At 38.5% G+C, this 16,711-nt stretch overlaps 2 protein-coding genes across 2 annotated transcripts; one reads left to right on the plus strand and one right to left on the minus strand.

Moving 5' to 3' along the window:
* The first annotated feature begins 1,568 nt into the window (after positions 1-1,568).
* On the plus strand, positions 1,569-6,250 carry LOC139479770 (exosome complex component RRP40-like). The gene is made up of 4 exons (XM_071262628.1): positions 1,569-1,760; positions 2,463-2,612; positions 3,993-4,144; positions 5,457-6,250. Exons 1-4 carry the CDS (start codon positions 1,569-1,571, stop codon positions 5,668-5,670), a joined length of 708 nt encoding a protein of 235 aa, XP_071118729.1. The 3' UTR covers positions 5,671-6,250.
* A 4,000-nt stretch (positions 6,251-10,250) lies between these two features.
* Positions 10,251-16,623, minus strand: LOC139478625 (iron-sulfur cluster assembly 1 homolog, mitochondrial-like). The gene is made up of 4 exons (XM_071261183.1): positions 16,530-16,623; positions 15,092-15,145; positions 14,237-14,342; positions 10,251-12,003 (listed from the first exon to the last, which is right to left on the minus strand). The coding sequence occupies exons 1-4, from the start codon at positions 16,611-16,613 to the stop codon at positions 11,855-11,857; spliced, it is 393 nt and encodes a 130-aa protein (XP_071117284.1). The 5' UTR covers positions 16,614-16,623; the 3' UTR covers positions 10,251-11,854.
* Between the last annotated feature and the right edge of the window lie 88 nt (positions 16,624-16,711).

The raw sequence follows: 16,711 nt of genomic DNA on the forward strand, positions 1-16,711 counted from the left end.
AAACAATGAGCCAGAGCTTGAAAAATGTACACCTATGTATTTATACACTGAAACAATTTCAAGTGGGCATGTATTTTGAGAGAAAAATTCATATTTCTTTAATCGACCACCTTTTCGAAATACAGTTACCTTACTCTTGACATTATTAATTTGCAGTTGCCATTTATCACAATATTGGGAAAGTTTATTTAATCTCTTTTGAAGATCAATAACTGTACTATCTATTACTACAATGTCATCTGCAAAAGCAGCACACATAACTGTAGTGTACCTATACTAATACACCATTTCTTATCTTATTGCAAAAAATCTTTAATGTCAATAGTAAAAAATGAAAATAAAAATGGTGACAACTGGCAACCCTGTCTAACTCCAAACGAACATTAAAAACAATTAGTATCTTTCACCCGAGTTGTAGAGTTTAAGGAGTTCTTGCCTAAGTCGGGTGGGCAGGCTCTTTGATGCATGTCATCTTATTCCACATTAATAAACGAAGATGGCTGTGTGTGTTATAATATTTATAAAGTGAAAGCAAGCCATTCAGCCTATCTGGGATATTACTTACAATGCAAAAAAATGCAAAATGCGCTTTTCAAGAAATATCCACTTTGTTAGCGACAAACATCATCACTGAGTTATGATCACGTGGTTAGTTTCCGGGTTATCTTCGGCAGTCAGTTTAAGCAGTTTATGATTGATGCCTTTCGATCTGTTAGCTATATCACTGTGCCATATGTTTGTATAAATTGTTTTTTTAAAGTCGTGTCTAAAGTGGATGTGAAGCCACCGTTTCCGTAATTTGGGGGATTGTTAATAACGTATGATAATCCACAATTATGAAGAGTTGTTTTAATATAGTTAAGTCAATTATTTTTCTAAATTGTTTGATAGGCATTACTTAGAAGTTGACGGATGACAAGGTAGACACAATTTTATGGATAACAAACTTTTTAATACTGCAAAAAGCGACGTTTCGGTATAGATCCTCATACCGTTGTCCTTGCTTGACAACGGTATGAGGATCTATACCGAAACGTCGCTTTTTGCAGTATTAAAGAAGTTTGTTATCCATAAAATTGTGTCTACCTTGTAATTATTTTTCTGTAGAATTAATATGAGATTGCCAAAGAACTCGAGTATGTTGTAACGACACCTAATAACATCCATTCTGGTAAATTGAAAAAGTGAATTGAAGTAATTTGAAGTAATATTAAATATCACCAATGCATTAAAAGCTTATTACATGATTTTAAATTGCTTAAATAGTTTCTTTAATTTTATTTTTTATATTTACCCGATATTAATATTTTGTCATTTAAAATGGGTTTACAAAAACAAATCATGTATACCTATTTAGACATTGCTCTTATTACTTACTTTCAGTACAATATTATGTCCGCTTCCCTTTTAAACTTTCTAAATCACATACTTCAAAATTTCACATGATCGTGAAAAGAATGCAATGATGCCCCCTCTTTGCTAATTTTACTGACGAATAATGCAACGTTTATTGAATATAGCTATTTCGTGTGTATGCCGATCCATAATTTTCATCAAACCACATCAACATGGGGGACCATGTGGGTACAGTGTTCATGCCAGGGGATCAGTTAACAAATTTAAAGTATTCTGAGTCGTCCGGCAAGTGTAATCTTGGTCCAGGTTTAAGATTAGACGAAGAAAATGTTTACGTCACAAAACCTGGAATTCTCAGATACAGAGAACCACATTTATACTGGATAGACTGCCACCAGAAGAGGGTAAAGATTGAAATGATCTTAAGCTTGGTTTACATGTGTATTGTCGTCATCTAATTCCAGTTTCGTTAAGGCTTCATAAATGTGACGAATTAAAAAATTGGTGTCTCGTAGGATTCATTAGATGTAACGTCATCTGCCTTTTGTTCCATTTTGTTCAGTCATATGAGATATATGCTGGTAATATTACCAATATTCATCATTTAACACAAGTCAGGCGCGTTTGCTAAATTAGATGACGATTGACATGGCTATTATCGCTGTGAGAAACGTAGCACAGTGAGTGTGTTTATTGTGTGTAATTATACAACGATGTTGGAATGTGCAAATAAGCTAGCTGTCCAGACATTTTAACAGATAACATTCAGCTTGACTTGATTAATATATTGTAAATCAGTCACTTCTATAGCATGGATCGAGGTCGTTGGACCCATTCGTATTTGTCAGAATACTCTTATTGGTAGGAGTGTTGAATTTTGATATTGTGAACAAATAGTCAAGTATAAGTTCTCAAAATAATGTGACTTTTTAACTACCAGGATGAACGTTTTTTTAAAAATTGTAAGTCTCTTCTAAGAAACCACAAAGTAAATGAATCTGAAACATTTATATTTGTTATTGCAACCAAATGAAAATAATATTTGCCCATGTCAGTATGATAACAAAATTGGTAAAAATGATGATGTTACATTGTGATGGTTGCAGTACGTTGCAGTGAAGGGGGACTCCGTAGTGGGTGTGGTGACAGCGAAAGCTGGGGACATGTTCCGTGTCGACATTGGCAGCAGTGAGCTTGCCACTCTGTCCTATCTATCGTTTGAAGGGGCAACCAAGAGGAACCGACCTGATGTCAAGGTAACAATCTCAGAATGGACTGATGTTTATTCTTTTGGAGAAAGTAGGCAGCATCAATTGAGTTTCTTTTTCTTTTTTTCTTTTCTTTTTTATCGATCCATACAAGTTCATAATCTACATAATCTCTACTTCACAACAAGAGTTTCAAATGTTAAGCATTTTGACATGGATATCAGCTGACATATGAAACATCAAGTGAATGGTTAAAAGTCAGGTGATAGCTAATAATAAAAGGGGACACAGACTCAGATGTTCCAGCTTGTCATGCAGAGTTATGTCCCATTGTTGTTGGATCAGCGGGGTCTGAATCCCCGATTTACATGGTTATGATTGGCGGTTCACCGCAGAGGAAAACGTCCTAGATCTGCATCACTTGAGGCTTTCCTCCAACTTTCAGCTGTCACGCCATGATTTAACTGAAACACTGTTGAAAGAGGTGTAAACCAAGCCCACTCACTCACTGTGGATAAAATATTTAATCATCCTGGATTATCGTGTAGTGTATCTTCAATCTATTCTGATAAATAACACGGCCCCATTCATTTCCACAGCTTCATATAGAGTCCCATGTGTGACAGAGTTAAAATTGCATCAATATTGTGACGGCCATATACATGATATATAGAGACACAAACAAATTTCTGGTGCCAATGGGAACACTTAAACACAAGACATAGCCTTATTTGCAGGAGAAATTCTATTTGATGTAACCTAGGGAGCAATAATTTGAATTATGGGTAGGGATGGAAGAGGAGGAGAAATTTGATTTGAGAAGAGCATTTATTATTTTTCCAACATGAACAGGTGATCATTTTTTTAATTTTTACATAAATGAAAAAAAGAACAGTAGTCTGCGAAAAAAGGGGACATTATTTTCTTTCTTCCAATTCAGGCCTTATGTAGAAAAAGAAGTTCTCAGTAAACCACTGGCTTGAATATTTTTTTGAGAAAATGAGCAGCCCCTGTCTGCTCCTTATGATCAATCACTATGGTGACGTTACTTCCTTAGCATTTATTTAGTAAATGGTCCTGGGCATTTTTTATAATAGAATGAAGATACAATACATGACATAACCGAGGATGATTGCCCTGGTTTGTTTTGTAATGACAACCCCCTTGGAGAATCAGGTTAGAAATGGTTACCAGCAACTTAAACTGGTTGTAAGAGGCAACCAAATGGATCCTGTGGTCAGACTCGGTGACTTGGTGGAAGGCTTGTCATCACACCCCAACAGCATGGATCTTTGTTCACAATATCAATCACTGGATTGTATGGTCCCGACTTGATTCCTCTCTGGCCATTTTCATACAGCTGGACTATTGCTGAGAGCGGCGTGAAGCAACAAAGGAAATGTAATGACCCTGAGTGTCCTGTTCCAGGTGGGGGACATTGTGTTCTGCCGTTTGCTGGTAGCCAACAAGGACATGGAGCCGGAGGTCGTCTGTATCGACAGCCATGGACGGAGCAGTGGTATGGGCGTCATCCGCAACGAGGGCTTCATGTTTAGCTGTTCTCTCAACTTAGTAAGAAAGTGAGTGTTCCGTTCAGTCATAAAAATTTGATGTTGTGATTTTGATAATGCTTGCATTTGTTTGATAATAGGTAAGGATATGAGTTTTTCTAGTTCAAGGCTGTCAGTGAGTTTTGGCTTAACATTTTCTAGTTAGAAATGTAACTCTCAAAAGAAGTTAAAGAACACCTGGTTCTTCCATACTATAGTTAATCTGTCATGGCATGATAGTAATATGAAAGAATCATGTGTTCTTTAGCTTCTTGTGAGTTGTATACAGTAAACTATGGTTATAACGAATTTTAGTAAGTTATCACAATAGTATAGTATAAGCATATATACAACACATGGCCCCTGAGCAAAAACGGTTTGTTATATCCGTCAATTAATCATAAGCGTGTTCGTTATGAAAATAGTTTACTGAATATTAATAACAGAAAATGTATCAAATGTCTAAGTCCAAAAATTTTTTACTTGCAACAAAGCCATATTCAAAGTACTTAAGCTTTGAAGGGGATATTTGGCATTACAGTGGGATTTGCTCATAGCATTAATTAAAACTTTAAACAAATAGTTTGATTTTGTTTTAAATTGAAAAAAAATTAAAAAAATTATTTACAAATCTTCTTCGATGCCTCATAGCAGAGTGAGCCGACACTTTCAGTGATAATAACCACTGAGAACACAGGACACCAACTGAACATGGATGTTTTGTAGGGACATGGGGTGGCCCAGCATCTAAGGCTCTACACAGTTCTGTCACCGAGGTGTGTGAGGAACCAGTTACTGGGGGTTCGAATCCCAGATTCACCTTCATTATGTTTCTAGGTTTGTCAGCAAGATACCCGTGCTTGTCCCTTTCACAAAAGCTGTATATGTCAAGGTGACCTGCTTTACTTTCTCACTTTAGGCTTTCCTTCCTCATCAAGCTGACATGCCGTGATGTAACTGAAATATTGTTTAAAGCAGCACTAAACCAAATTCACTCACTCACTCACTGGGAAAGTGTTGGTCATGGACAGTGCTGTTAACTTTGTGCCTTGACTTTTGTCACTTTTTGTGTCAAGGCAGTAGTTTATGTGGTACTTACTTTACAGTTCTTGTCGTAAGAGGCGAGTAACAGGATTGGATGGTCAGGCTCGCTCACTTGGTTGATGCATGTCATCGTGTCCCTATTGGGTGGATCGATGCTCATGATGTCAATCACTGGATGGTCTGGTCCAGACTCGATTATTTACAGACCATCGTCATATAGCTTGAATATTGCTGAGTGCGGTTTTAAACAACAAACAAACACAATGCAATCCATACAATTCCCCTTTTGTTTCCACAGGGTTCTCAATCCACAATGTGCTCTCTCAAAGACTCTAGGCAAACACCTGCCTTATGAAATGACTGTTGGCATGAATGGCCGAATCTGGGTCCGAGGACGTTCCACGAATCAAACAATAGCCATCTGTAATGCCATAGCAGCGTCGGAACACATGGCAGACTCACAGATAAAAGCAATGGTGAAAAGACTGGCCGATGCCATAGCTGGAATCTAACTTCATTTGTTTTCTAAGACCTTCCATGTCTGATATGTGTCACCGGCCAGATGTCAAATGTTGTGTAGGTTTCAGAGTCAAGTGGTGTCATAAGTAAAGAAGATACATGTCACCATGGTTGTCATTTGGGCTGGATGACATATCACCAATTCTATTTAAGAACTGTACAAAACAAATAACGGAATTTCTTAGGTCAGGTTCTCAAAGCTTTTGATTGTTGGGGTCCAAGGTTAAAAGATTGGGTTCCCAGAGAAGTGTGAAAAATTGAATGAAGTACTATACAACAAGCGATGCAAGATTCACATTCTCGGAGGTCATTACTGAAAATTAGATTTGGAGGTAACCAGCTGAAACGAATCAACAAGTGCTAGCCCAAGACTGTGAAGCATCCGACTGTGTATTGTATGTTTAAATGATTTTATATGGAAATTCATTTATGGAAGTCGTACCACATTATGAAAAGCAGCATTCATTCCCCAGCATGCATACACATTTTCAGAATCTTAGTGGATGTACATTGCATATTGTTTTCATCTATTTAAAAAAATTGGCATCCAGTAAATCTGTTATGTACTTGCTTATTTTGACTGTGGAGTGATCCCGAAGTTAAAGTATTGATTCAGCTGCTCACTATCAACACTTTCAATTTAGATGGGCCTTGTTCTTGTTGAGACTTTGCTGAAGCCATCATGAATCTATATTAAAATAAAGTCACAGCGCCAAGGCCCCATAGGGATTCCGGGTTAGAATAGGTACCCAGTAACCTACGCTGGTTGTAAGAGGCGACCAAATGGATCTGGCTCAGCGGCTTAGTTACTGGTGTGATATCGTACCCTGATGGCGTGCATGGTCTGGTCAATTACAGGCAGCCGTCATATAGCTGGAATATTGCTAAGTGCGGCATTAAACAACAAATAGACAAACATAGTACCATGATTGCTTTGTGGTGGAATGAAGACGACCTCACTGCATGGTGTATTGGTTTGGTATGCAGTGACCATCACATTGTCAGATGTTGGGAAGCTTGCCCAAGCACTGATGTTGAAATTTCATGTTCTTATTGTCCATAACATTTATCAAAGATCTATGACATTGTCATCTGCTTATTGTTCCCCGCCGCGCGAAAGCGCGAAGCCGGGGATATAGTATTCACGACCGTCCTTACGTCCCACCTGTTTGTTGCCGCGATATCTCAAGAACTAAACACTGGATTGTCTTCATATTTGGAACTATGGTGTATATACAGACACCGCAGACACCAGTCGGTTTTGGTGACCTTGACCCCATTTTCAAGGTCACAGCAGGCAAATCTGCTTTTGGAGTTGGAAAACGGTATTGCCGCGATATCTCAAGAACTAATCGCTGGATTGTCTTCATATTTGGTACTATGGTGTATATACAGGCGGGGGACATTTCGTCACTTTGTGACAAATACTTGTTGTCTGACATTGTTTTGAGAAATTGCTACTGTAATTAAACATTCTCCAAACAGGACCTAAAATGTAGGGTTTCTTGACACAGAGGGAACTGCTGTCCATAGAGTTGAATCCCAGATCATTGTGATCGTTGCGTCTGTCAGTGTCCCATCTACTATCCCCACTCACTAGACAATCATGTCCCTTCAGAAAAAACTACCTGACATGGATTATGTCTACAGGAATTAAGTCCCTAGCACTGAATTGATAGTACTCATTGGTCTCGTGGTCAGTGGTTCTATCACCTGGTCGCATAATACCTAAAGACATGAAATGATGGTACTTGTTGTTACCCTGCCTGGCGCTCGGCACGAGGGGGATAGAACAAGGGACTGGTTGTCTCAGCATCAGCATACTGTGTCTGTGTAAAGTTTCCATGTCAAGCTGCGGCATTTTATCTCAGTGGGCTTGCACAAAACAACCAGCATTGGCCGGACTAGCACTATGCAGTCAGCATTGGCCGGACTAGTACTATGCAACCAGCATTGGCCGGACTAGCACTATGCAACCAGCATTGGCCGGACTAGCACTATGCAGCCAGCATTGGCCGGACTAGCACTATGCAGCCAGCATTGGCCGGACTAGCACTATGCAGCCAGCATTGGCCGGACTAGCACTATGCAACCTGCATTGGCCGGACTAGCACTATGCAACCAGCATTGGCCGGACTAGCACCCTGCAACCAGCATTGGCCGGACTAGCACCATGCAACCAGCATTGGCCGGACTAGCACTATGCAGCCAGCATTGGCCGGACTAGCACTATGCAGCCAGCATTGGCCGGACTAGCACCATGCAACCAGCATTGGCCGGACTAGCACTATGCAGCCAGCATTGGCCAGACTAGCACTATGCAGCCAGCATTGGCCGGACTAGCACTATGCAACCAGCATTGGCCGGACTAGCACCATGCAACCAGCATTGGCCGGACTAGCACTATACAACCAGCATTGGCCGGACTAGCACCATGCAACCAGCATTGGCCGGACTAGCACTATACAACCAGCATTGGCCGGACTAGCACCATGCAGCCAGCATTGGCCGGACTAGCACTATGCAACCAGCATTGGCCAGACTAGCACTATGCAGCCAGCATTGGCCGGACTAGCACTATGCAACCAGCATTGGCCAGACTAGCACTATGCAGCCAGCATTGGCCGAACTAGCACCATGCAACCAGCATTGGCCGGACTAGCACTATACAACCAGCATTGGCCGGACTAGCACCATGCAACCAGCATTGGCCGGACTAGCACTATGCAACCAGCATTGGCCGGACTAGCACTATGCAGCCAGCATTGGCCGGACTAGCACTATGCAACCAGCATTGGCCAGACTAGCACTATGCAGCCAGCATTGGCCAGACTAGTACATGCAGCCACATACACAAAAGCATGCATGTCGTTATGTATAAGTGCAATAATCTTGAACGTGATGTTAAACCCTATTTCAACTTGCCTTACTTGTCTTAACATCCTAAAGAGGTGACTAAATTGGATCAAATATGGTCCAGGCTTGATTTACAGCCCATCATAATAATATTATTTATTACCTACGAGGGCAAACAGATCAGGGTTCATAAAAATCAGATGTGCCCTAGGGTCATATCATGTCACAAGACAACAGTGTATTGTTTCCGTCATCCGGACAGCATTGTTGACATCTTTTGAATGTTATTGTGATGTGAGCAGTGGTGATCAGTGCAAAAGATGTTTCTAAATTCGTCTCTGTATGTAGAAATGTTCTTTGGTAATATATAGAACATTATATTTGTGTTAATGTCATATTATGTTTACAACACGAGTGTCTAAATTCTGGTATGTCCCGAGCCAGAGCATAGCATGACAGGAACATGAATATAATATTATGTATATCGAACATGATGTACACTGGCAGAAGACAACAAACAAATTATGATGAGATAAACAGGTCAAGGTCAACTTTATGATGACTCGTGTCGGATGTGAATTGTCCATTAATTACACATTGGGAACACTAACATCAGTGTGTTAGTGAACAAGACTGATCTTGTAAGCTCTCTACCGTGTCTGGTGTGGTGAAACTCATGAACATTTTTAACTTCAACAAACACAAATGTAACAAAGCTGACAGTGACAAGACTTTGCAGTGGGTGAATTAAGGAAGGTAAATTAAGTAGATATAAATACAAATGATTTCATTTCCTGAAACAGGATGGGCTGTACTTATTTATGTAGAGATAGACATATGTCTTCAGACTGATTATTGCTTTTGAATATTTTATGCTCAGAATTTGTATTTGAAACGGACGACGTAAGCCAGAGATTCCAAATTTTGAAACTTCTGCACATTGTAAAGAAAGAGTTATATGTAATTTTCTGTAACACTCTACACGAACAGCTGTGAGATGTGCATGACCTTATTCAAGAATGTGATGTGTCATGATGGATGATGTTATGGGTTGTCCTAAGCTATGACAACTAAACCAGCTGGGTCAGTAGAATGATGTGCACAGTCAACTAAATCAAAGATTGTCTTATTGTACTTATCAAACACTGTACATAACATGTATTGTGGATGTGATACTCTTCCATGCTGAATGCAAGTTTTATCAAACTTGAGACATAATACAGACTATAAAGAATATTCATACCCAACGATAAGTCCACAAGATGTCAGGTCTTCAAATCCAATTGAACATTTTTCAACCAATCAGATTTGCAGCACACACCCACATACATTTTCCAGGTACACTTGAATTGTCTTAATATTGAGTGTTGTGCAGAGTTGAGTCCCTTGGGCACACCAGAAACCTATGATTGTGGGTTCAAATCCCGGTTCGCCCCAATTATGGTGCTCGTGGATTTCACCAAAGTGGTAAACCTCTAAGACCTGCCATGATATTACTAGAATACTGTTAGAAGTGATGTTAACCCAAATCACTCATTCACTCACTCACATGTTGAGGCACAAAAGTGAAAACTGTCTGTAGGCAAATACATGAGCTGAAATGGCTGGAATCAGCAGTCCATCCTTCACATTGCGTCGGTGTCTTGACAAATCCACATGCTCTGGAGAGTGTCTACAAGCACTGCTTGTTTCACTATAAAACATGCACAAAATTGACTGTCAGTGTTTCACATATATTTCAAAATCTTTTCTCTGCAAACATATACAAAATCTTCATTTATGGATACATAATACACACCAAGCACTAAAACATGAGTTTCAAATAAATACAAAAATTAGGAATTCAAACTCGAGAATATGTACAGGCTGCTGAGTTCACCATGGGCACATTTAAATGTTCGAAAAACACATCTTGTAAAAAGCATAGTTGTAAACTGGGAAACATATTTTCGTATTTGTGGGTTTTAATTGGGTTTTTTTAAACTCGATCCAGCAGTTACTATTCAAAACATTTCTACATATGTAATATCATGATTATGCACCTGAACGCCTCAACTATCTGGGATACATAAAGACACCACATTCAGCTTCTCTTAAGCATACATACACAAGGTAAACATACTGACTAAAATGGGGATTGAGTAGTTCAACGTGAGCCCCTGCTGTGCACCATCACACACACAATTCATGTCCTGAGGCTCTGGCGGGGCGGGTCTTGTCCAGATGTATTTACCTGCAGACTGCTGTGTCATAGCTGGGATATTGCCTATGACTGCAGTGGTATTCCCAAACGAAATGCAAGCATCCTTTCTCAAAATACAATTTACACATCTTAAACATAAGCTGTAAAACAAAATTTTAAAGTTCAATATTTGTATGTTCTACATCACATGAACATTTGTGATGAACATTTTCATGTTAAGATAAAATATACAAATCTAAAATAGTGAAAATCATGTTTCTATGGTGATGTAAACCAACTTTGAGGGCCACTGTTTAGTGTGACTGTCTGTATCCCTATATCCGCTACCAACAACATGCACACTTCACCCCAACTTGTACTGTACACTTTCCTGAATTCACAAAACATAAATGCATTTTCCATATTTACAAAGTAGAAATAATTTACCATGCTTTCACCTGTAAATTGTTGATCACACCTAAAATAAATCACGCCTTTACAATCATTCAGACTACTGTTCAGTTAATAGTTGTGGAAAACTGCATTGCTGGAACAATCATAAAACATTATGTATTTTGTGAAACCAGTAGAATCATTTAATAATAAAATAACAAGAGTGCCTTCAAATTTCATGCTAGTCTGCAAGACAGTGACTACTAAATTGTGTTAAGGACAAGAAAAAATCCAACGATGGTACTTTTGGTAATCCATATTGACCAGTAGCATTTGAGAGCTAATATTTGGAACCAGTTCTCAATGCTTCAATTTTGCTACAACTTAGAGCTGAATAAAACTGATAGATAAAGTAAACATAGTAAACACTTTCATCCCTTTCTTTCTCCTCTATTCTTGAAAACAACAACTAATTTCTGAGGGAGAAGAGATGTGAAATCTCAACTACTTGGTTATGCAGCTGAAACACACAAACTATGTTTTCCTTAAAAACAGAAGTAACTAACCATTATACAAAAATCACACCAGAATGCCCCCTATTGAACAACTAACTGTTTGAGAATGACATTCACAAGGAATCATCAACCAGTTGACTTGAGTGCACAATGAGATCCCAGCCATATGAGAACACGGCCTCCTTCCTTGCAACCTCATACACCTGCCTTGGCACTGACGCCATCCCAGTGCTACATACTGAAACTCTCCCCACACCCACATGTACCCGTAATGTTGGGGTTGTTGAACACAAACTCAGAAGACAGTTTTGATTCAATAAAGTCCATCTCTGTTCCCAGCAACGTCAGCTGAGCCTTGGAGTCGATGTAAACCTTCACACCTGGAAATACAGAGGGAGACATGACAAGTTGTGCTCATTAAGCGAGTGTGTTTCCTATTTCACATCATATATCATATTATCAACCTCCATGTCAGAATGATGAGATCTGTTCGTCCACATGATCTTTATAAAATACTGTGTATCCCGCCTTGGAGGGGAATACATTTCTCGGGGGGGGGGGATAAATCTCTTATACTCCACCATCAGCAAGTCAGGATGTACATGGATTTCTGAGAGACAGCATAAATCCCTTAAACCCAACTTCAAAGCAAGTCATGTGACATAAAAAAAAACATGTACCCCTCGTGATCCTGCTACAACTTATATTATGAATAAAAAATTTGTTATGCAAGCATTTAGCCTCCTGATATAAATATTGCCTAATGACAAAAAAATATATGATTGTTCGGGATGAAAATCGCGTGAAAATATGCAGAATGGTCAGGAGTGTTTAGGACAAAATTTGTGTCAACATGTAGTTGTAGAACAATGTCATCGGTCATGTTTGTAAGCTAAATCAAATTAAATTTCTATCCGATTTTCAATATGTCATCAAGCATTCAATGTCAAGAAATTTCATTTGGAACCAAGTACTTATCAAGCTGACTTGCCGCAAAAGGTAAGATAATAATATTTTTGGCAAATCGATGCACACAATACAGAATTAAAACGTGAATTGATACAAGAGTAAGTGCATCATCTGGATATCAGTGCATGGATGTGATATTCATGGCTGAACAATGGTGAATGCCATGTTTTTCAACCTTGGGACATGATCTATATTTAGAACAGTATTCATACCCAGTATTAAATCGACAAGATTTTCTGGCTTGTACATTTAACTTTTTCAACCAATCAGATTGCGACACATACTCCCATACATTTACAATGCAATATAATACTGACGGTCATACACGACTGATCCACACAAGCTGTGTCTGTTCAATATAAACTACATGCCATATCCTTATCTGTAATCTCATTGTTAAATAATGCGGCTGTTTCATTATACTGTAGCAGCATCATAAACATCACGAACAGGCATGACAGGTGTATAGTATTGATTTGGGGAGATGTTTCTCAACAAAAACATGCATACAGTTCATAGTGCATCAAAGTGTGACAAAGTTTTCATCATATATCAGGCACTAATATTAACAATACATGTTTGAGGACAGGTGTTACTTTATTTAACAATACATGTTTGAGGACAGGTGTTACTTTATTTCAGTAGAGGAGATCTTCAAAATTTTGCTAAGCCCAGGTTTCATTGAATATATCATGATATATAATCTTGTCTCCATGACTTCATTCAATCCATATATGACATGCACAATTTCACTAAAATCAGATCCTAATGACTGAAACTGCTACATGAAGCTTTGTGTAGAAGTAGAGACAACAAATATCTGATTTGAATGAGATTGCATATATTAGTACATCACAGTACTGCCCCTGTCAGCAATACTCCACCTATAACACAGTGCCTGAGAAATATCATTTTTGTTTGTTTGTTGTTGTTTAACGCCACACTCCAATATTCAAGTTATATGATGGCGGTCTGTAAATAATGGTGTCTGGACCAGACAATCCAGTGACTGACATCATGAGCATTGATCCTTGCAAGTGGGATACAATGACATACATCGACCAATTCAGCGAGCTTGATCACCCGATCCCCGTTAGTCGCCTCTTGTGACAAGCATGGTTGCTTAAGACCTATTCTACCCCGGATCTTTATGTGTCCTGAGAAATATCAAGGCATCTGGTGCATACTGACTAGTGACTTATATATGCAGGGAAGGGAAAAGATGTGGACAATTTTCAGTTCATAGATGACCATGAGTAATCAAAATATTACTGTATTCCTACCACAATAACCTATCAAGACTGTTGACTTGTCACAGTTGTGTCAACATTCTTAATGATTGTTTGTTTGTTGTTTGACAATGCATTCAGCAATATTCCAGCTGTATGACAGTGGTCTGGAAATAATTAAGTCTGGACCAAACAATCCAGTGGTTGACATTGTGGCCATTGATCTATGCAATTAGGATAAAATGACATGTATCAACCAAGTCAGTGAGTCTGAAAACCTGATCCTTTTAGTTGCCTCTTATGACAAGAATGGGTTGCAGAAGACCAATTCTAACCCAGATCTTCATGGATCTTTAATATGATTGTATCCGGTGGAATAGGTGATCATGATTATGAAAAGGACATGAATAATTACCATCCTGAAGCACCTCCTCATCAAACTTTCCCTTCTCACTGACATAGTCTAGTGTATAGGACAGTCCATTACACCCGCGTGTCTTCACTCCAATCTTCACACCAATCTGAAATCAAGGTCTCACAGTCAAGAGAGAAGAGCATGTGTACCAAGTTGGAGGATGTAACTCATTTCAGGACCGGGGAAGGTCGGGGCTCGATCCCCAGCCACATCACACCAAAAGACGGTAAGAGATGGAACTTGTTCTTTACCCTGGCTGGCACTCGGCACTTAGGGGATAAAACAAGGCCTGGTCGGCTCTGTGTCAGTATACTGTGTTTGTGTGGGGTATTTATGTTAAACTGTGGCATGGTATCTCACACACACACGAGCATTTTGTTTAAGCTCATGAGTGTCATGAGAGAAAGACATTCTGTGCAAAGTTGTTGATTTAAGCGACTGAGATGGTGATGTTATTTCCGAGATAAAGCTATGGTTACATGTGGGTCAACTGATCAAGAGAATAGTTATAATAAATAACAAAACGAAGAAATGATCACTGATGATACGCTGGATATTCAAGGATGTTGTTTATGTAACATTACTAGTCCTCAAACAAGGACTTGTGGGTGTGTATATGTAACATGTAACATTACAAGTTTTCAAACTAGGACTTGTGAGTGTTTTTAACCTTGTTCAATGCCTTATAGACTAGAGTGATAGGCCCTGTAAGTTTGTCATTCTGAAATACAACCAAAACAATCCCTTTCTTCTTTTTTTGGGCAAATATTTATCATGCTTATGCAAGTACGTATTTGACAGTTCAATCTGTGTCAACATTCAAGGACTATCAACGATGAATTCAGAGCATCATACCATTTCTGGCTTGTTCTCCATAAGTTGTTTCAGCTTGCCGACAGCAGACTGTGTCTGAAGCATAGTAAACAATAGAGGCTTATTTATCTTCAATGCAATCTCAAAACACAATAAATATTGTTATTATGACAGTAATACCTACATATCAAGGCTCCGTCACATAACACCTAAATATTAGTAGTATTCACTGTAGCTGAGGCAACTGCATCCCTTCATCTGCTTATTGTTAAACACAATTGAAATTTTCAATGTCGCACAATTGGAACCCATCAGAAAAATGTGCCAATGTGACATTATAGGATTTAATGTGCACTTCTATAATGTCTGCATCTCCCATTGGCAACAAAGGATTTTGCTTAGATCATAAAATCTTTTGTACAATTTCTTCCTAATACTTACCTCCGATACATACTCTATTTCATCAAATGTGAACTTTGAATAAGGATTTCAAATTGAAAACATTTTTTAGCAGGTACATGTAGATCTATTTGTTTTCAATCTGGAATCTTTTTCCAAAATGTATAAAGTGTTGGTATGCTCATTGATTGTAAATAAGCACAGCAATCTCTCATAATGGGCATAAACAAATGATCATGATGATAAAGAATACAAGAAGTTGCTATCCATAAATAAATGTCATGTATTCATCATAAACCTATATAAATCATCAATCCAGTACACTATGGCTATTTTTGTGCAGATATTGGAGGGACCCACTATATAAATAAAAATCTGTGTTTTAAACATGTTAAAGTGTTATAAAGCAAAAGGCCCTAAACAATTTGGAGCCCCACTCTTCTAGAAGTACTTCAAAAGTATTGTTATTATATAACACCAAACAAAATAACAATTAATACAAAGGATCAGTATGGGGCTATCACTAGCCGTCACTTTGGCTTTGGCCTATCTGACTTATTAAATGACGATTAATATAATAATAATGTCAAATGGGAGACAAGGGTCTCATGTTCGAATTTGTAAAAATGCCCATCACCGTTTTAAAATTCCATGGGACCATATGACCCATTTTAATCAAATCATGGAAGGACTGTTGTCATTTAGTTTCTATTATGAAACATTTACTCATTACTTTCACTTGCAAGTTTGTGGAGAAGAAAATGATGAAACAATGCTAAATTTATTGCGATGTTTACATCATTATGATCATGCCTAATTTCATGCCAGTAAGTCCATAAGGTGGTATTGCTTACTGGTTTAGGAGACTAAAAAACAAAACTGACATTTCTGTGTCTAACATTAAAATTAAATCTTGATCTGGTATGTCATGTTATTGTTACGTAAAACTTTCCCCCAGGCATAATAAACGAGAACAAAATTTTGACCCCATCGAAGCATGCTGTAAACGCTCTTGGTGATAAATGAAAATAAAAAGCAATCTAAACTGAAGAAATGTTTAAGCACAAGATTTCTGTCTTACCAAAACAAGCGGTACCCTTTGTGGGATTAGCCGTTTTGACGTGACAGCTCTCACTGTGGCCCTACCAATCGCCCTGGCGGCCATCTTGTTTCTGTTGAGCGAAGGGCAAAGCACTTTGCTACAGAGACTTTTTATTACAACTATAAACTCTAACCAAACAATACGTCATCTTTGTCGATGCC

The sequence above is a fragment of the Haliotis cracherodii genome, unplaced genomic scaffold (assembly GCF_022045235.1).
Source record: "Haliotis cracherodii isolate W230 unplaced genomic scaffold, xgHalCrac1.p SCAF_4, whole genome shotgun sequence".
NCBI classification, from domain to species: Eukaryota; Metazoa; Mollusca; class Gastropoda; order Lepetellida; family Haliotidae; genus Haliotis; species Haliotis cracherodii.